The sequence below is a fragment of the Hyperoodon ampullatus genome (assembly GCF_949752795.1).
Source record: "Hyperoodon ampullatus genome assembly, chromosome: X".
NCBI classification, from domain to species: Eukaryota; Metazoa; Chordata; class Mammalia; order Artiodactyla; family Ziphiidae; genus Hyperoodon; species Hyperoodon ampullatus.
Genome location: NC_136913.1, coordinates 32,169,334 through 32,191,404, shown reverse-complemented (window position 1 = coordinate 32,191,404; position 22,071 = coordinate 32,169,334). Strand labels below are relative to the sequence as shown.

Sequence of the window (22,071 nt, the reverse complement as noted above, 5' to 3'; positions counted from 1 at the left end):
AAAACAAAAGAGAACCCTTAGAAGACTTTCATTGCTACTTTTGGTGAATTTGTCCACATTTCCATCTGGTTTGGCTTGGAGATCCCACCTCCATATTCTCGTGCTGGGCATGTGACCAAGACCTGGCCAGTTAGAATTCCCTGAACTTGAGGTTTTAACAGAAATCCCAAGCTGAGTCAGTCTTTTGTATAAAGGCTTTCTCTTTGCCTGGGTTCAGTAAATAGGTAATATTTAAAAATAGAGTTGCTTTTGGTCATTTTTCTTGCCACCCCTTGGAGAAAGCTTTCCCCAAAATAATACAAAACAAAACAAAACAAAACAAACTGCGAGGGAAGAATATCCAAGTCAGAGAAACATTTTCTATTTATATCCTTTGGGCCCCCACACTTACCTGTGTCTGAAAGTATCAGCACTTTCAAACTTTGGTGTATTGTGAGTCAATAAATTCCTTTTTAGCCTTTAAACTAATTTGTAAGTGTTCTCTAAAATTACAACTTATAATTAATACAATGACCATGGCAGCAATTGCATAAGATTTCAAGAAGCTAATTTTCTTGAAAAAATGAAGTTATGGGTATATACTCTTTCAAGTTCAAATACTCTGAAACTCTTTCCCTGTTGCTGATTTTTAAAATTCCTTTATATTGGATTTCAAAATACAAAAGAAAATAGGCTCTGGTTCAAGATGTTTGTGAATGTAAGCATACATAGCCATTACCTTTGCCTCTCAAGAACCTATCATAATAATGGTGAAATCTGAAAGAAAGGGAAACCCACTACTATAATATGCAAGAAGGGGGCTTCAGCTTCTGAGGTATATATGTGCCCAGCAGAACTGCTGAGTAACTCAGGATGGCAAGAGGGAGAAGTAGACTGAAAGTCTATGTGGGGCAGAGTTACTTCACCTACACCTTTTTCTCCCAAGCAAAAAGCCTGACAGAAAGGCATTTAACCACCCTCTTACCAATTCTTTCTTTCAAAAAGGAGCCTTTTAAAAAAGATATGTAGGGCTTCCCTGGTGGCGCAGTGGTTGAGAGTCCGCCTGCCGATGCAGGGGACACGGGTTCGTGCCCCGGTCTGGGAGGATCCCACATGCCGCGGAGCGGCTTGGCCCATGAGCCATGGCCATTGAGCCTGCGTGTCCGGAGCCTGTGCTCCGCAACGGGAGAGGCCACAACAGTGAGAGGCCCACATACCGCAAAAAAAAAAAAAAATAAAAAAAAATAAAAAAAATAAAAAAGATATGTAAAGACTGTTTCCAGGTGATCCATAATGGCCAGTATGTTTGTTACAGTTCCTGCCAAAGACTTATTCTTTCAACATTTGTAGGTTTTTAGAATAGTGGCAGGTCTCCATCTGTTCATGGTAAAGCTAAGCCTTTCAGGTTCTTTTCTAGTTCATGAATTATTCCTATTTCTCCCAGGATTTATTTTTCTATTTTTAATATTTATCTTATTCTCTCTTATATCATGCCTATCTCAAATATCTCAACAAATATTTATGGAACATCTACTTTGGGCAAGGCAGTATTTTGGGTGCTATGACTATTGTGAAAATTACAAAACCCTTGCTTTCCTAGGAGTTTACATTCTTCTTAACATCTAGAGATATTTTGTTTTCTCTTCATATTTACGAATGAAGACGGTGAGCTCTGTGTTTATGATTATCTTTACACCTCTCATTTTTCTGTCTTGATTATCTTTGCTATCTTCATTATGTCTGTCTACTTTATAATTGCTCCTGTTCCAAAGGATTCCATCTATCTCCCTCCACTACTACCATGGAACATACTTTCACAGGCAATACCTCATACTTCTTTGACTTCAGTCTGGCATCTTTATCCTAATTTTAGAAGCATACTTGATATTCCATGATAGCTAGATGAACATTGCCACTAAAATATCACTCTCACATCTCGAATCTCAGAGATTCCAGCTGAATTGTCATCTATTCCTCTACTATGACAAACAAGTTATATTGCATTTCTTATATCAGTGGAACTTCTCACCATCTACTCAGTCACCTAAACCAGAAACTTAAGGTCATCTTTAAATTATCCAAGCAGCCACCAAATTTTACTGTGCTTCTTTAATACTACTTGAATCTATATGCATCCATATCTCAACTGTCTCACCATTATTTCAGGACTTTATACTTTTTTCTTCCAGTTAATGCCATAACTCCGTAAGTGGGACAATCTAAATTTTGACAATCTGTTCATATCCCTGCTAGTATGACCATTCTAAAAATTGAAAAATTTTATTCCTATTAGAAAAATCATGTTGACTGTGCATTGCTTAGAAGATCTAGTTCAATGCTTCAGCCTGATACACAATACCACTTGTTACCTCTTTGGCCTCATCTCTTCATTTTTTGCTAATGTACTTACATCTCTTCCTCTTCTACCCCAGAGTATGATGATTCATACTTACTGTTTACTGAGCCCTAAATTTTCAATGCATCTTTACTGTTGCATGCAGTGTTTATTTTGCTTAGAATAAAATTAATGACTTCATTTCATTGGCTAATTTCTACTAGTCCTGTAAGATACAACTCAGATATAACCCAACTTTAAGGAGTTTTGAATTATTAGTGTAGATTTCTCCTCCTAGATCATTCCATTATATCCTGTATCTGAATCTGTGTCAGGGCATCCCTCACATAGAGTATTACTGTATGTTTATTCATCTGCCTTCTTTAAAATTTAATACATTTCTTAATGATAAGTGCTGTACTTCTTAACTATAACCCTAGCACCCAGCATTGGGCATGACACATTCTTGGTCAGTGTTGAATGCCTGAAATAGTGATTTAGAAAAGGGTTGGCAGATATTATAACTTAAGAGGCAAGAAACCCTATACAAATATGTTAAGTAAGTGAGAGAGATCTAGGTTGAAATAGATCAAATCCAGGATGGTAGGTAACAGTATTAAAATAGGTTTTCTTTGGAGAATAAAGGGTGAAAAATAAGTCTGGGATGCTCACAGTGGCCAAAAATTCTGAAGCAGTGTGTGTGTGTGTGTGTGTGTGTGTGTGTGTATGTGTATGCCAGTAACTGTTCTAGTTTTTAGAAATGTAGTAGTAATTAAAAAAAAAAAGGAAGATCTTTTGGATCTTCTAATTTGGGATAGGAATGGGGAAGAAGACAAGCACAAGATAAATAAAAAATGTTTTAGATAGTCACAAGTGCTACTAAAGAAAAAAAAAAAAAAACACTGCCAGAATAGAAGATGACAAGGCCAGGGGTGGTAGACAACTGTGTGTGACTAGTGATGTCAGAATGGATAACCCAGAGCCCAGAGTTGGCTTATAATTAGTGTGTGTCCTCTACGAATGGTGGATGAGAGAAAAAGGAATTTCCCCAAAATGCTTTTCCAAATCCCCACATTTTTGCAGTGATGTTAAAGATGCTGGCTTGATGATTAAAAATGGAGAGTTTTGAATATCACACAAAGGAGAGCCTCTTATTTCATAGTGAAAAAGCCTGAGTTAGGATGGTAAAGAATTTTCAAATCTTAAATGAAGTCACAGAAAATAAATGCAGTTTAGATTTCCATTCGAAATTCTCATACCAGGAAACTTCTCATTGAAGTGAGTATACATTCACCTCTCAAATAATGAAAAGACATGAAATGTTTGGTTAATTGTAGTAAAGAAGATACTGAAGATCTCAAAGTATTGTATATTGATAACAAGTAATATTACTTAACAGAAACATCACATTTCTTTGTGAACTTTCCAGTACATGCAGTGTTTTGATGTTCATGTTGTTAAATGCTCAGGCTTGTTTGCACTTACAAAAGAATCTTTATACTTAAATCTTCATGGAATATTGAGAGCACAACTTATTTTCATGGTTAGCCAAAAAAGAGACTTTATATTGCTATCAAAAACTTATCCACAGGCTATAACTACTTTCAAAAAGAATTTGTTATTCAGATAAGGGTTTTTTTTTTTTTGGAATTAGGCCAAAATAAACAAATATTTAAAAAACTACAAACAAAATACAGAGAAAATTCTTAAGATGGAAATATTTATGCTCACAATCACAGTGATGCTGTGTATTTAAACTGATATACTGTAATGTAAAAAACATATCAGGTTGAGCTCAGAAGATTCAGGTACAAATCTTCTCAATTTCTGATTTGTCCGGGCAGATAGAGAGGAATGTGATTTGGAAGAGCAATATAATACTCAGCAATCGCTTTGAGACAAAAATAAGTGGCTATATAGTTTCAAAGTCAGAGTGTTAAACTGGGTTTATGATATAAGCAGCATACCCTGGTAGAATGAGATAGGGTGATGTGAAGTAAAGTTAGAGCGATAAGATATTGGTGGTTGTTCAAACAGGAAGGATACTGTCTTCTAGGAGCTTCAGTAGCAGGAATTAGGGATTCCATTCTTGGGAAAAATGGTAGAATATAATGTCATAGTGGGCCTAGAACCAAGACATTAAGCCATTTACTTGTCTAGGACTCATTATAATCATTTTCTAGGAACAGGATGGATCCCAGATGAGAAGTTGTATTAGTTTTCTGTTGCTGCATAAGAAATTAGTACAAATGTAATGGCTTAAAACAGCATCCCTTTATTAGCTCACAGTTCTGTAGGTTGGGATACTGGCATGGAGTGACTAGGTTCTGTGTTCAAGGTCTTAAAGGTCTGAAATCAGCATTTTAAAACCCTTGTCAGATAATTCTAACATCTAATTCATCTTGGGTTGGCATCATCTGTCACATCTTATTCAAGCTGTCATGTATCTGGTTCTTGGTGTAAGTAGTGATATTTTATTGTCTTTTGGACATTTTGGATACTTTGGCCCCTATTTAAAGTGTTTTTTATTTTATTTTTTTTAATTTTTAGCAGGTATTCACTCTTTATAGGTTTGGCACACATTTCCTGTACTTTTATGGACTGTGGTTCCATGATAACCTAATTTTCAGAACCTTTGTGGTACTCTTTTGGTCTGTTTCTCTTGTGCAGGTGGGGTTACCTCTGGTCCCTTCTCATGCTGCTTATGGGGTCTGAAGTAACTTCCCCAGGATACGGCACTTGGTGCTTCTGGTGAGGGAAGGGAATCTCTGGAACACTTGATGAAGAGTCCTTCCTGGGCCAGGCACTTGTGACAGGGTCTCCCTGGACTGTAAGGAGTGGAGGGTGCTTACCAGGTTGAGAGCTTTCTGTGGAGGGATCTCCGTTGCTGGTACCAGCAAGTTGCCTGATGTTTCTGGGGAGGGGAGAGGAGTCTCAGGCCCATCTGAGGAGAGCATTTTCCAGGTGGGAGCTTTTTCTGGTAGGATCACTTTTGCTGGTACCCTTAGCCACTGATGTGTCTGGGTGGTGAAGGGGGGTCTCAGGCCCAGTGGGGAAGGAAAGCACTTTCCCTGGTTAGTTATTGTCATCAGGGCTTCCAATTGCTCCTCCTTGCAGGTTCTGCAGGGCTCACCTGGTGTTTGGGGGATTCCCATTTGATGTGATGGAGGAAGAGACTCTTGGAGCCACTTCCTGTTACTAAGTTGGGAGTTAGGAAATGCTGGGCCTGGATCACATTTTTTTGTTGGTAGAGGGTCATAAGATACCCTGCCATGAAGTTGTTCATCCATTCTGAGGGTCCCTAGGCAATTCACCTTCTTTAGACCTTTCAGAGATCTCCTTTGGTTGTCTCATATTATTTCCAGGATATATAGTTGTGTGTATAAAGGGGGAGCAGGGAGAGGGAAGTATAAACCATCTTATCTGGATTAGAAGTCCTCTCTGTGCCTTTTAAGTGCTCACCTGATTAGGTCAGGCTCACTTTGGATAATCTCCCAATCAACTGTACTATATATCATAATCTAATAATGGGAATGATATTCCATCGCATTCACAGGTCTCATACTCAAGAGGAGGGGCTACTACAAGGATCATTGGGCATCATCTTAGAATTCTGTTGACCACAGAAGGTGCATGTGAATGTACTGAAGCATTAATTAAGCAATTATCATCCTTTGGAAGGTTTTAATCTGTTAGGATAGTATGAAAGCCAAGTACTGTTGTAATTATTCTACTCACTTTAAATGAAGTATATCTGATATCAAAAATACTTCATAAAAATCAGAATATTCAAACAACTTTCAGAAGTTAATGTAAATTTCAGAGGTTTGATCCAAGCTTTCATTTCTGGCCATGCAGATATCTTCTGTGTGAAAAATATGCTACCTCAAAGATGTTTTAAAAAACTTCACCACCACTCCCCATTTATATTTTGTAGTTATGTGCAAATACTGTGGCTGCCAGCAATTCACATAGAAAATAAAGGTCAGTGATATTTCTGACTTTAACTTTTTAGAGAAGGTTTATACTTAACACTGCCTACATTTGTATAGGTTGCACATTGCACAAAATTTCTGATTATTGCTTTAGGTTAAATACAATGTACTCTCACCTATACCAGGATTGAAAATTTTAAGCAAAATTTTCTGGACTGGCCAATACACCCCCCAAAAAATAGTTTTCAGGCTGAATTAGGAGAAAAATCCTTCACTATGTTTAGTTTGGAAGGAAGCATGACCTAAATTTTGATTTCAAATACTCAGGGTTTTGGGTGATGGTTTTACTGGGGACAATTAGAATTGAACTATGTAGACATGTTTTTTGAAGCCAAGTTTTACCTTTAAGGCTTTCATATTGCAGCTTGTGAGGCTCCAAGCAGCAATTGGGTACTTTGGGTCATTCACACAAGGATTAAGAGTCATATATAAACCATAAAACCCTTTATAAGAAATCAGAATACGTTTTAAAAATTAATTATATGAACTAAACATATATAGAAAGAAATTGAAGCTTGAATATATTTAAGAAGCAAAAATTAAAGACATACCTATAACTGCCCTTTTTCCTTAGTTGTTTACAATCACAGCAAATCAAAGTGTAACATGTTTAAGAGAAAGGTAATTAAGTTCTAAGGTGTTGTCGTCTTATCACTTTTAAAAATACAAGGTCTGAGTTAATGAAAGGAAAATAGAGAGGGTTGTTAAAGAGCTGAGTCATAGAGTGGAACAGAGAACAAGTGGAAGCGGAAGAGGCAAGAAAGCATACACAGACTGGGTTTGAAGAGAGTTGGGAATACTGGTTGTGGTAGATGGTCTCTGATTTGCTTACCGGATCTACTCGCCATCCTTCTTAACCCTGCTCCGTGATTTCAGGAGGCTGACCTTTATCAGCTTCATCGACCAGTCTCTCTGTGTCTTCAGGTTGGGTTTGGTTAATATGAACTACTGACAAGAGATTAGAAGTCAGGAGAAAAGAAGGCAAGGGTATTTATTTCCATGATCTGCCCCTTTCCAAACTTTAGGTTGGCAGTGGATGCCATTTTCTAAGGTTACATCTCTTGTTGGGTGGGCTTCTACTACAACTCTAAGACATTCTGGGTTGCAGGAACTGCTATCTCTCTATGCCCGTTCAAACCTAGTGGTTATAATACTGGCTTCTCACAGTTGCTAGCCTCAGGGTACTTCATCATCTCTTGGTTTCCCTTCATTCTTTACACACTTTAGTCTCTTCATTAAATGCTATTCCATCACTCTTTTAAAGTGTGCCATCAGTTTTTAGCTAGAACTGACTGATACATTGGTAGTGGGGAACAGGAGAAACTTTAAGGTAGTGTTAGGGAGGTGGGATAAACTGCTGTGGAGAGAGATAGGAAGAGAAGGGTTTCAAAGCTTTTTATGGCATTCTGTGAATGTAACATGACTTCTTTATGTGAATGACTCTAATGTAGTCTTAAATTGCTTCTTAATTATTGATATTTGGTTGGGTTTCTGTTTCTTTGCATGCACAACCAGGATTGAACAGGGCTAAGAGATGTCTGGGATTTACATGACTAGATAATATTACTAGGACCTATCTAGATTCATTATATCATATTAAGACATTTCTCCCATGGAATCAGGAACATCCCAACCCAGTGCACATGCTAAGTTTTTATTGAAATTCAGTGAACTGCTATGGTGTGAAATTAATTTTTATTGTCAGATTGAACAATATTGTTTGACTTTTTAATATTTCCTTTTATTATGGAACAGAAATTGGGGAAAGCCCAATAATTCCTTCAGGAACTAGTGATTCAGTTCAGATTGTTACATATGGCTCACGGACCCAGCCACTCCGCAGCATGTGGGATCTTCCCGGAGCAGGGCACGAACCCGTGTCCCCTGCGTCGGCAGGCGGACTCTCAACCACTGCGCCACCAGGGAAGCCCTATAACACTTTATATAGCTGAGAATTCAGATCTCAATTAGGATTTTCACTCTCATTGGAATCCACTACTTGCCCACGACAAATCGGACAGGTAGAGTTCTCAGACAGCCAGCGATCAATGCAGTGAATGTGATATTCATGGGAGCAAGGTAGTATGCGAAGCTTGCTGTTTTCTGTGTACTCTGTAAGGCAAATGCTACAGGCTTTTAGTGCATCATTTTCACTAAAAGATCTTACAGCCAAGTTGTCAATCTGTGCTTTGGTGAGCCCTGTAGTTTGGTATAGATCATCTTCATTTAAGAGGAAAAACTGTTGCAGATTATGGGAGGACCCAGAGTCACTTTCATCAGATATTACTAGGATAATTTGTCTACCCCCTTGGCTGGTCTCTGATGATAAGTCTGATGATAAGTTTGTTTCTTCACTGCCTTCAAACATCAGTGAGCTAATTCCTGAATTTTCATCACTTGAGCTGGAACTGGAAATAGGACTAGAACTAGAACTAGACATACAGTTGGGGCTTGAATGACAAATCAGTGTGGAACTTGAATGGGTATCATAGCTAGGATTTGAATCAGAACCAAATATACCACTACTACTACCATTAGGTGACTCTGGCCATTCCATGTTTTGACTTGGAGGTGAGACACTATGCTCTAAATTACTGTCACTGTCCATAAGGTTACTTGAGTTACTAAATTCTGTCATTGTCTGCCTTAACGTGCTCTGAATTGGAACAGATGTTGTATCATTTAAGCTAGTATTTAAAATTCTACAAACGGGATTTCTAATGGTATTGACATAAGCTCTCACATCTGCCTGCTCAGAATGTGAATACATATGCTTCAGTCCTCGTTCACTTTCAGAAGTGACAGTGTTGTTTGGTGTCTCAGATGTTAACTGAGTTCTACTAGCTCTGCTGTCTCTCTGAGAATATGCTCCAGAATGAACTTGTCCTACTTCAAGATTGAAGGGTATGGTTGGATATATTTCCCTCATTCCCCAAGATTCACCACTGCTGGTTGTATCTGGAGAATTTTCTCCATGAACGGCATTCCTTGTTTTAGAAGTTTCAATAAGACCACTATTTTGCAAGTCAAATCCAGTCATTTGCTGTCTCAATATTTCTTGGTGCTCAGTTCTAGAATATCTCGCATTCTCACTTAGCAGAGGCCACTCAAAATTCTGAGATGGTATACTATGATTAAGTCTTTGTACAATTTCCCTAAGTGAATGTGGAGGCGACCAACTTTCAATTCTTGCTCTGGTTCTCCGATACTCTGGGCTCCTACTTCTTGCTCTTCTCTGACTTCTGGTAGGTGGGAATTCCATTAATGTTTCAGTTGTATCTTGTTCAGACATAGATGGTCTTGTAAATATTGATTCAGATTGTGGATTTTCCACTTGCCTCTGGCTGTCTTCCATATTTTCTCTTCTGGGAAGTCTTGCAGATGCTACATATTCATTCTCTGGATTTGGACTCCCATTATCAAGGTTAACATTTATTTCTAAACTGAATATGAACTGATCACTTTTAGGATTAATTTGGCTCTATTCTCTCCAAGATTGGTTTTCTCTTTGTCCACTTGTCATATTTTCAGTTTGTCCAGAACAGTTAAGCCAGTCTGTTTTAGAGTCACCACTAGACACATCATCTGAAGAGTCTCCTCTATCTGTTAACAAAAAAAATGGAAAGGGTGCATAAAAGAACTACCAAAATTAGAACCATCATAAAATAGCACTCTGAAACTTTGTTTCAAAAACAAACAAAAAATGAGAACTTAAATACTCAGATGTTTTAAACTGATTTCACATTTATAGAGTTAATATTTTATAAACTACACTGTGTAGATTTATTTATTTATTTTATTTATTTATTTTTTTATTAGTTTCTGCTTTATAACAAAGTGAATCAGTCATACATATACATCTGTTCCCACGTCCCTTCCTCATGCATCTCCGTCCCTCCCACCCTCCCCATCCCACCCCTCCAGGCGGTCACAAAGCACCGAGCTGATCTCCCCGTGCTCTGCAGCTGCTTCCCACTATCTATCTACCTCACGTTTGGTAGTGTATACATGTCCATGCCTCTCTTTCGCTTTGTCACAGCTTACACTTCCCCCTCCCCATATCCTCAAGTCCATTCTCAAGTAGGTCTGTGTCTTTATTCCCGTTTTACCCCTAGGTTCTTCATGACATTTTTTTTTTTTTAAATTCCATATATATGTGTTAGCATACGGTATTTGTCTTTCTCTTTCTGACTTACTTCACTCTGTATGACAGACTCTAGGTCTATCCACCTCATTACATATAGCTCAGTTTCGTTTCTTTTTATGGCTGAGTAATATTCCATTGTATATATGTGCCACATCTTCTTTATCCATTCATCCGATGATGGACACTTAGGTTGTTTCCAGCTCCGGGCTATTGTGAATAGAGCTGCAATGAACATTTTGGTACATGTCTCTTTTTGAATTATGGTTTTCTCAGGGTATATGCCTAGTAGTGGGATTGCTGGGTCATATGGTAGTTCTATTTTTAGTTTTTTAAGGAACCTCCATACTGTTCTCCATAGTGGCTGTACCAATTCACATTCCTACCAGCAGTGCAAGAGTGTTCCCTTTTCTCCACACCCTCTCCAGCATTTATTGTTTCTAGATTTCTTGATGATGGCCATTCTGACTGGTGTGAGATGATATCTCATTGTAGTTTTGATTTGCATTTCTCTAATGATTAATGATGTTGAGCATTCTTTCATGTGTTTGTTGGCAGTCTGTATATCTTCTTTGGAGAAATGCCTATTTAAGTCTTCTGCCCATTTTTGGATTGGGTTGTTTGTTTTTTTGCTATTGAGCTGCATGAGCTGTTTATAAATTTTGGAGATTAATCCTTTGTCAGTTGCTTCATTTGCAAATATTTTCTCCCATTCTGAGGGTTGTCTTTTGGTCTTGTTTATGGTTTCCTTTGCTGTGCAAAAGCTTTTAATTTTCATTAGGTCCCATTTGTTTATCTTTGTTTTTATTTCCATTTCTCTAGGAGGTGGGTCCAAAAGGATCTTGCTGTGATTTATGTCATAGAGTGTTCTGTCTATGTTTTCCTCTAAGAGTTTGATAGTTTCTGGACTTACATTTAGGTCTTTAATCCATTTTGAGCTTATTTTTGTGTATGGTGTTAGGGAATGATCTAATCTCATACATTTACATGTCCCTGTCCAGTTTTCCCAGCACCACTTATTGAAGAGGCTGTCCTTTCTCCACTGTACATTCCTGCCTCCTTTATCAAAGATAAGTTGACCATATGTGCGTGGGTTTATCTCTGGGCTTTCTATCCTGATCCACTGATCTATCTTTCTGTTTTTGTGCCAGTACCACACTGTCTTGATTACTGTAGCTTTGTAGTAAAGTCTGAAGTCAGGGAGCCTGATTCCTCCAGCTCCGTTTTTCGTTCTCAAGATTGCTTTGGCTATTCGGGGTCTTTTGTTTTTCCAAACAAAGTTTGAAATTTTTTGTTCTAGTTCTGTGAAAAATGCCAGTGGTAGTTTGATAGGGATTGCATTGAATCTGTAGATTGCTTTGGGTAGTAGAGTCATTTTCACAATATTGATTCTTCCAATCCAGGAGCATGGTATATCTCTCCGTCTATTTATATCATCTTTAATTTCTTTCATCGGTGTCTTATAATTTTCTGCATACAGGTCTTTTGTCTCCTTAGGTAGGTTTATTCCTAGATATTTTATTCTTTTTGTTGCAATGGTAAATGGGAGTGTTTTCTTGATTTCATTTTCAGATTTTTCATCATTAGTGTACAGGAATGCCAGAGATTTCTGTGCATTAATTTTGTATCCTGCTACTTTACCAAATTCATTGATTAGCTCTAGTAGTTTTCTGGTAGCATCTTTAGGATTCTCTATGTATAGTATCATGTCATCTGCAAACAGTGACGGCTTTACTTCTTCTTTTCCAATTTGGATTCCTTTTATTTCCTTTTCTTCTCTGATTGCTGTGGCTAAAACTTCCAAAACTAAGTTGAATAAGAGTGGTGAGAGTGGGCAGCCTTGTCTTGTTCCTGATCTTAGTGGAAATGGTTTCAGTTTTTCACCATTGAGGACGATGTTGGCTGTGGGTTTGTCATATATGGCCTTTATTATGTTGAGGAAAGTTCCCTCTATGCCTACTTTCTGCAGGGTTTTTATCATAAATGGGTGTTGAATTTTGTCAAAAACTTTCTCTGCATCTATTGAGATGATCATATGGTTTTTCCCCTTCAACTTGTTAATATGGTGTATCACATTGATTGATTTGCGTATATTGAAGAATCCTTGCATTCCTGGAATAAACCCCACTTGATCATGGTGTATGATCCTTTTAATGTGCTGTTGGATTCTGTTTGCTAGTATTTTGTTGTGGATTTTTGCATCTATGTTCATCAGTGATATTGGCCTGTAGTTTTCTTTCTTTGTGACATCCTTGCCTGGTTTTGGTATCAAGGTGATGGTGGCCTCATAGAATGAGTTTGGGAGTGTTCCTTCCTCTGAAATTGTTTGGAAGAGTTTGAGAAGGATGGGTGTTAGCTCTTCTCTAAATGTTTGATAGAATTCGCCTGTGAAGCCATCTGGTCCTGGGCTTTTGTTTGTTGGAAGATTTTTTTTTTTTTTTTTTTGCGGTATGTGGGCCTCGCGCTGTTGTGGCCTCTCCCATTGCGGAGCACAGGCTCTGGACGCGCAGGCTCAACGGCCATGGCTCACAGGCCCAGCCGCTCTGTGGCATGTGAGATCTTCCCGGACCGGGACACGAACCCGTGTCCCCTGCATCAGCAGGCGGGCTCTCAACCACTGCGCCACCAGGGAAGCCCTGTTGGAAGATTTTTAGTCACACTTTCAATTTCAGTGCTTGTGATTGGTCTATTCATATTTTCTATTTCTTCTTGATTCAGTCTTGGCAGGTTGTGCATTTCTAAGAATTTGTCCCTTTCTTCCAGGTTGTCCATTTTATTGGCATAGAGTTGCTTGTAGTAATCTCTCATGATCTTTTGTATTTCTGCAGTGTCAGTTGTTACTTCTCCTTTTTCATTTCTAATTCTATTGATTTGAGTCTTCTCCCTTTTTTTCTTGATGAGTCTGGCTAATGGTTTGTCTATTTTGTTTATCTTCTCAAAGAACCAGCTTTTAGTTTTATTGATCTTTGCTATCGTTTCCTTCATTTCTTTTTCATTTATTTCTGATCTGATCTTTATGATTTCTTTCCTTCTGCTAGCTTTGGGGGTTTTTTGTTCTTCTTTCTCTAATTGCTTTAGGTGCAGGGTCGGGTTGTTTGCTCGAGATGTTTCCTGTATCTTAAGGTAGGATTGTATTGCTATAAACTTCCCCCTTAGAACTGCTTTTGCTGCGTCCCATAGGTTTTGGGTCGTCGTGTCTCCATTGTCATTTGTTTCTAGGTATATTTAATTTCCTCTGATTTCTTCAGTGATCACTTCGTTATTGAGTAGTGTATTGTTTAGCCTCCATGTGTTTGTATTTTTTACAGATCTTTTCCTGTAATTGATGTCTAGTCTCATAGCATTGTGGTTGGAAAAGATACTTGATACAATTTCAATTTTCTTAAATTTACCAAGGCTTGATTTGTGACCCAAGATATGATCTATCCTGGAGAATGTTCCATGAGCACTTGAGAAAAATGTGTATTCTGTTGTTTTTGGATGGAATGTCCTATGAATATCAATTAAGTCCATCTTGTTTAATGTATCATTTAAAGCTTGTGTTTCCTTATTTATTTTCATTTTGGATGATCTGTCCATTGGTGAAAGTGGGGTGTTAAAGTCCCCTACTATGAGTGTGTTACTGTCGATTTCCCCTTTTATGGCTGTTAGTATTTGCCTTATGTATTGAGGTGCTCCTATGTTGGGTGCATAAATATTTACAATTGTTATATATATCTTCTTCTTGGATCGATCCCTTTATGATTATGTAGTGTCCTTCTTTGTCTCTTCTAATAGTCCACTGTGTAGATTTATAAGTAAAGGTAGAAAAGTTTCAATTCCATCTGAAAAGAGTGAGCTAATCCTAGATAAACTTAGAGAATTTTTAAAAAAGGGAATCTGGAGGAAGTCTGTGTTTCAGTATTTCATCATATACACAGCCCTGTGTACCACTGTAGGAGGAATGTCAAGAGACTTTTTTTTCAGTCCACTGTCAAAACACTAATGCAATTAAACAAGGTAAACACCAGTTAAGGTACAATGCTAGTATTTTAGTTCAATTTACATTATTGTCTAATTTTCATTAGTCTCCAGCATTACTACTTCTAGGCTCTTCACTTATGTGCTTTTGATAATATATAAGCTGTTTTAAAATATAAGATTATTGCCCAAACATAAACAAGTCTTATAGGTTTAAAAGTGTTTGAATTTTAAATACCTCTTAATGTTACCAAGATTTTTAATTGACATTAAATTGAAGGTCAGATCAAATGAATAGACTGAACCTAGCATGGTACATATAAGACCATATTCAAGAACCAAAGTATTATAGTATCCTCTTCATTAGACAGTAAAATCCTCTACTTCACACTGGGAGAGAAGGCACCAGACCTGAGGTTCGAGCAAGGTTTCTCAGCCTTAGCACTATTGTCATTTTGGTGCTGGACAATTCTTTGTTTTGGGGAGCTATCCTGTGCATTGTGGGATATTTGGCAGCATCCCTGGCCTCTGCCCACTAGATGATAGTAACACCCATACCTCCCCTGTGACAACCAAAAATATCTCTAGCCATTGTCAAATGTTCCCAGGTGTTGGAGAGAGCAAAATTGTCCCCAGTTGAGAACCACTTGATTAGAATATAAAATATTTCTGTTTGCTTTTTTTACATGTCTATGTAGAAAAAATAATTCAGGAAGTAGGAGGGACTTTCAATTGAGTTAGAAAACCAAGAAAAATACAAATAGGCTACTTCACACTGTTTCCCAATTAAAACAACCCAAATGTGAATCAGGAAAACAAACAAACATACCTTGACATTCTCACCAAAAATCAAGTAAGTGCCAGTTCTTTTTATGAGAAGTTACTTACCAAATTAATTTATGTCACTTCTGTATAATTTACTATTTACTATTATGAAGTTACTATTTACTATTATGAAGTACCTTATTCATCCCATCCTATTCCCTCCAAAAGCAAAATATACCTGTATTTTCATCTGAGTCTTGTGGTGGGTTTTCTTTAATTAGCTGAAGTCTTCTCAGCAACTCTTCTTCTGTACTTTCACCTGGAATGCCTAGAAGATTGTTGTCTCTCATAAGTTTGTAATCTTCTTCACTCAGATTATTTACGAACCTGGAGAAATCTTCTTCACAAACCAATCGGTCCGTTTGACTTATGCATTGGGCCGAAACTCCATCTCCTTCGTCGTTGGAATCCGAGTTTTCCATCTTTTTTTTTTTTGTTGTTGTTGTGTTTTTTTTGTGGTACGCGGGCTTCTCACCGCTGTGGCCTCTCCCTTTGCGGAGCACAGGCTCCGCGGCCACGGCTCTCAGGCCTAGCCGCTTCGCGGCATGTGGGATCTTCCCGGACCGGGGCACGAACCTGTGTCCCCTGCATCGGCAGGCGGACTCTCAACCACTGCGCCACCAGGGAAGCCCCGAGTTTTCCATCTTAATAAACAAGTGGAAAATTATCTGAAATTCACGACGTAGTGTTGAAATTCACCAATGGTTGTTTAGTTTTCTTCGCTTTCTACTTCCTGCCAGAGTGTCCGGTTCCGATTCAGTCGGATGACCCTCCGCATAGATTCCTCCCTTCTCCCGTCCCGACTCAGTTCTGTAGCCCCTGGTGACGCAAAGGTTGGGAGCCGCCTATATCCTAGAACTTGCTTGACGTTGCCTAGGCGCCCATTATCTTCCTCGCTGTTACCGAGTAGGGACTGGATTCAGGTTAGGTTTCATTTCATTCAAAACCAGCCAATGTTACTGAGGGTTTATAGTGTACCAAGCACCGTCCTTCACCTCGTTTCACCCACATGAGCCTATTCTCAGGTTTTCACAGGTTTTCAGGAGGCGTTTTCAGGCTCTGATATGCTCTATTTATTCCTTACATTACATATGACTGCCTTCTTCAAAATACCATGCCAAAGTCAGCCTAGTTAAATTCAGCAATTCTCATTTTCAGGTGCCCAGGGACCTCCGCCTTTTCTCCTCATGAATTTCTCAAATCATAGACTCTCACTAAGAAAGCCCACAATTTCTGATAATTTACCAGTGCCCTAGCTGAGTCTCTTTAGTGTGTCCTCTCCCTTTTAACTGTTAATGGCTTCATCTTGCATTATACAGTCCTTCAATCTTGTTTCAAACAAACAAACAAGAAACACCAAAACTTTGGCAGGCTTTTCTGCTCAGCCAGGGAATTCCTTCTCCACAAAAGCATCAGGTTCATTTTTGTCCTCCTTTCTCGTAAATATTACTTAAACAAAACTAGCCAGAACATCACAGGAACTTTTAAGACAGATACATAATAGTTACTTTGTCTGCCACAATGAGTACTGACTTTGCTGATTTTGTTGCATGTATCACCTGAAAGGCTTGGTGAAAATAAAATAATGCTCATTTGCAATGCTATCTGAAGGAGACCTCTAAGAGCTTCTGGACTCATTAATATTACCAGCCCCACTTAACACTTGTTTAGGAGCTCTTCGTTCAACTTATTCATGTAAAGACAAGATTTGGCTGCTGAATTTGAGACTTTATTCAATTTGACTTATTTAATAATTAATCCATCCAACATAAACTGGGTCAGTTATTGCCTTAGCAGCTAGAGATATGTCAGTTGTTGAAGCAGTTTGTACTCCCAAGTAATTCACACACCAGGTGAGGGAAACACCACATAGAAACTATCAAAATACAGTATGTTCTATAATAGATTTATGTATGCAGTATTGTGTAAGTACAGAGAACTGTGTAGCAATTATTTAATGGGAGTTGGGAAATGTTTCACAGAGGTATTATATTTAAATCTGAATCTTTAAATATAATTATACTTTCTACAGATGGAAAGTGGCAGTTATGTGTTGCTAGAGAAAGACTATGTCAGATGGAAGAAGTAGACTTGAAAGACCTTGGCTTGTTTGGGCAACTGTGGCCACAATTTTGGAGTTGGGTGGAAATGTGGAGTTAATCTCAGAAAGAATAATTGACACAAACTATAAGTTGAGTTTTGATTTTTTTCATGTAAGAAATAGGACACTGATTAAGATGTTTTGAGGGCTTCCCTGGTGGCGCAGTGGTTGAGAGCCTGCCTGCCGATGCAGGGGACACGGGTTCGTGCCCCGGTCCGGGAAGATCCCACATGCCGCGGAGCGGCCGGGAGCCATGGCCGTTGAGCCTGCGCTCCGCAACGGGAGAGGCCACAACAGCGCGAGGCCCACATACAGCAAAAAAAAAAAAAAAAAAAAAAAAAAAAAAAAAAAGATGTTTTGATATTTTTTTGAGAACAAGCAGTAGATTTTATTTTTGTCTGCTTAGTGTCCCCTTAACATCTTATGCTAATAGCATCCTGATTTTCATGGGGGAAAAACCCATTCTACAATCTTAGTCCACTTGGTTTAGGTTTAGCTGAATTCACTGCCATGGCTAGAGGAGAGGACACATGATGCAGCCATGTCCAATCAGTATATCTCAAATTGGTTATGGTAATTGGTTTAAGCATGGGCATGTGACCAAAAGTACATTTAAGAGTTAAATCTGAGATGTTAGCTAGAACTACTGAAAATGAGAAATCATTTTCCACTGCGGTTGCTAAGCTGGTAGGATATAAACCTGAAGATGCTTTGACATAAAGAGACAGAGGAAAACAATAATGGAGAAAGAGCAAGATACCTGACAAAAAATTTGAGAAATACCTGAAGCTAGATGTGCCTTAAGATTTTTAGATCTGTAAAACAATGTATTTCATTTTTAAAATGTAAACTTTTGAAAGATTCCTGCCACTTATCATTGGAAGGCTCCTAATAGTTGTAACAGGAGAGCCATATGATTGGTGATGTAATCAGATGTCAAAAAGTAATTTGATACAGGGGAGGGGGTCAGGGAATGAGTGAAACATGTGTGGGAGGTTAAGTGGTACAAACCTCCAATTACAAAATAAAGGAGTCAAGGGAATGAAATGTACACTGTGGAGAATATAGTCAATAGTAATGTCATATCTTTGTATGCTGACAGATGGTAACTAGACTTGTGATCATTTTATAATGTACAGAAATATCTAATCACTGTGTTGTGCACCAGTGACTAACATAGTGTTGTAGGCCAAGTATACTTCAAAAGACAAACAAACAAACTAATAGAAAAAGAGATCAGATTTGTTGTTACCAGAGGTGGGTGGGGAGGTTGGATGAAGGTGGTCAAAAGGTACAAACTTCTAGTTACAAGATAAATAAGTATAGGGATGTAATGTATAACATGATTAATATAATTAAGACTGCTGTATGTTGCATATGAAAGTTGTTAAGAGTAAATCCTAAGAGTTCTCATTACAAGGAAAAAATATTTTTTTCTTTTTATTTTATTTTGTATCTATATGAGGTCATGGATGTTTGCTAAACTTATTGTGGTAATCATTTCATGATGTATATAAGTGTAGGGGAACAAAACTTTCCACCACAGAATGTTTCTTTGGTATGCAGATTATTTCAAGCTGAAAAAAAATCTAGGCCCAAAAGTCTCAGGAAGAAACTTTGACCTTGCTCCTAACTGCGTAAAAAAATTTAGATAGAGGGCCAATTATTCCCCAATAGAGCTATCACCAGAGATATCTACAAAGAATATGGGCTAGTAGTGGTAGGAGAAACTCAGCAGGGCCTAGAGATCAGAGTCCACTCTGTGTCCATTGTCTCTCTACACGACCCATCTACCGAACATTTGCTTTTCCATCTTCATATAAATCACCTTGCTCCCATTTGAAGTCTCAAACACTACCCACAACATCCTCTTTTGGTTTTAACTGAAGATCATATTTAAGGTGAGGGTTTCAGCCATATTGGTCATTCAGTTTTCCTGGGTCTCTCCCATATGTACATGTTATTAAACTTTGTTTGATTTTCTCCTGTTAATCTGTCTCATGTTAATTTAATTCTTAGACCAGCCAGAAGAATCTAGAAAGGTAAAGGAAAATTTCTTATTGCCCAACATAAGTCAAATCATTATGCTGTACAGTAAGTCCCCTACAAAGGAACGAATTCCATTCCGAGAGTGCGTTCATAAGTCCAATTTGTTCGTAAGTCCAACGTTAGCCTAGGTACCCAATTAACACAATCGGCTATCTAGTACTGTACTGCAATAGGTTTATAATAGTTTTCACACAAATAATACATAAAAAACAAACAAAAAAATAAAACATTTTTAATCTTACAGTACAGTACCTTGAAAAGTACAGTAATACAGTACAACAGCTGGCATCCAGGGGCTGGCATCGAGTGAACAGGCAAGAAGAGTTACTGACTGGAGGAGGGAGAGGAGGTGGGAGATGGTGGAGCTGAGGGATCGTCAGCAACAGGAGATGGAGGGCAAGCTGCAGTTTCACTCATGCCTGACGCTGATGGCATAGGTTCTGGTTCCTTGCTGGATTCAGTTCTATCTAGCCTCTTTTCTCGTCATAGATGACATGGTAGCCCTGGATTGCATTCTGAATGGCTGCTGCAACCTTTGTGTACTGTTCTTTGTTTGGATCCTATGCCTCAAAAACTAACAGTGCCTCCTCAAATAAAGAAAATCCCCTTGCCATTTCCCGCAGGGTGAATCTCTTCGGTTCCTCAGTTATTTCTTCCTCCTCTTGTCTCTCTTCATCCTTTCTCTGGGCTGCCAATTCCATCTTCTCGCCTCGCTCCACTCTCTCAATTATTTTCAGTTTTGTTTCCATCGTTATCACTGCTTCTTAGCAGTACCAGCTACATCATCGCTGCTTTTATGCTTGCTTCTGGACATCCTGGGCTTGAAATAAAGATACTGTACTACTGTATTCTATACAGTACTGTAAAGTACACAAAAGTACAACCACTTGTAGAGGATGCACACACATGACAATGTACACCAGACACGTGAACTAACTTATGTGATTGGACATGTGACCACACGTTCACATATTTGACCTTTCACAACTTGAAGGTTCGTGTGTAGGGGACTTACTGTATGCCTTAAACTTAGACAGTGCTAAATGTCAATTATATCTCCATAAAACTGGAAGAAAATAGTAATTTATAATAAAATTGCCATGTAAAACTTACTTGCTTTTGTCCATTCTATAAAGTTAACATGTTTATACAATTTAAGTTTAATTGGATTTAGTTTTTATGAAAAAATAAGCAAACAGAATTTTTCTGTCATTTATTTGTTTAATAAGTATTTATTAGGCTTTGAAATTCTGTAAAGTTGAAGGAAATGAATGTTTTCATTTGATTATGAATGAAATGTGGTTATCACATATAATGTTAATATTGTGAATAAATTTCCTACTTCTTTGTACCATGAGGTCCTTTCAGAATGTCCCTATTTTTGTATGTGTTTCATTTATTATACAATGTATTCTGATACCTTGGCCCAGTGATACTCATTTAATTCTCATATGAAGAGAAAATATCCTGAGTTAAAGTGCCACTGAACATTTGGCTTATACTAAGAAACAGAATGGTCCTGGTGGGAACTAAAATGTCTTTCACCAATACCTTACTAATGAGTGAGATAATGTTATGTGACCAATTAGCTCCCTGGTGGGATTTTTAGGATGCCTAAATTTAGCAAAGTCTTAGTGTGAGTAAGTGTGTACTTATGTGTGTTCTTGCATGTCTATGTGTGGTGTATTTAAAAAGCTTTAACAGATGTTTGGTTAGGTTAATAACCATTGGCTTAAGTGTGGTTTCTGGATACTAGTAATAGATCTATTTCACTGAAGTTTTGAAAGTTCCTCTACAGTGTGAACATACTTTATCTAGAACTTTGAATTCCTATAACACTATAGTTATTGTCTATTTTAAAGTCTTGTTTTTAATATTTGTTCTATGCATAAACAAAAAGATACAGCATGTTGTTAGCACTTAGAAAGTTACAATTTACTTCTTAACATTTTTCATATTTAAGTTCGTAACAGAAGATGGTCAGATTGACCACTTTGGGAGTGAAAGGAAAAAAATAAAGGCATATTTACTTTTAAATTCACCTGCTAGATGTGCTCACTGTATGCTCTGTTATATATGCAAGGCCAGGGTGACTGGAAGTGCAATTGTCAGGCTTTTTCATAAACTGGATAACCATTTGTTTCTGCGCAGCACATTACCTTTACATAGGAGCAATCAGGAGAAAAGGTGAAGCAGGCAAGCATTCTGCACTACAAAACACCACCTTTAACAGCTAACCAGCATTATTCAACTGCTGTACAGCTGTGTCTAGTGCACAAAAATACATAAGCAATTAGAACTATGTTTGATAAATAATCCTTTAAAAAATTATTTTCACCTTAAATGTCCCTATACCAGTGCAGGTCCAGATTACCAGTTAAACCTAAAGGTATACAGTACATATAAGTAAATGTATAATAACTTCAAGGAGGTCTTTATTTTTAAAAGAATGATGGCAGTGATGAGTCAATCACTAGACAGTTTTTGACTACTCAGAAAGAAAAGGCTGCACACATTTTCTTAAGTCAGGAGGGCCACAAATTAGATAACAGTCTGTTTACTTTCAAACAAAATGCAGTAAAGAGAAACGAAGTTTTACCTCAAATATTCAAACCAATAATAACTTGAAGTTGTTCACCTCACTAACTTAGAAGATAGTTGAATAACAGCAACAAAATACCAT

At 37.9% G+C, this 22,071-nt stretch overlaps 1 protein-coding gene across 1 annotated transcript; it reads right to left on the bottom strand.

Moving 5' to 3' along the window:
* Positions 1 to 8,272: 8,272 nt before the first annotated feature.
* LOC307069160 (E3 ubiquitin-protein ligase RLIM-like) lies at positions 8,273 to 15,660 on the bottom strand (the record flags this gene model as incomplete). The annotated part of the gene is given in 3 exon segments (XM_079727322.1): positions 8,273 to 9,790; positions 9,794 to 9,912; positions 15,417 to 15,660. Coding segments are annotated over 3 exon segments (1,881 nt in total).
* Positions 15,661 to 22,071: the final 6,411 nt, after the last annotated feature.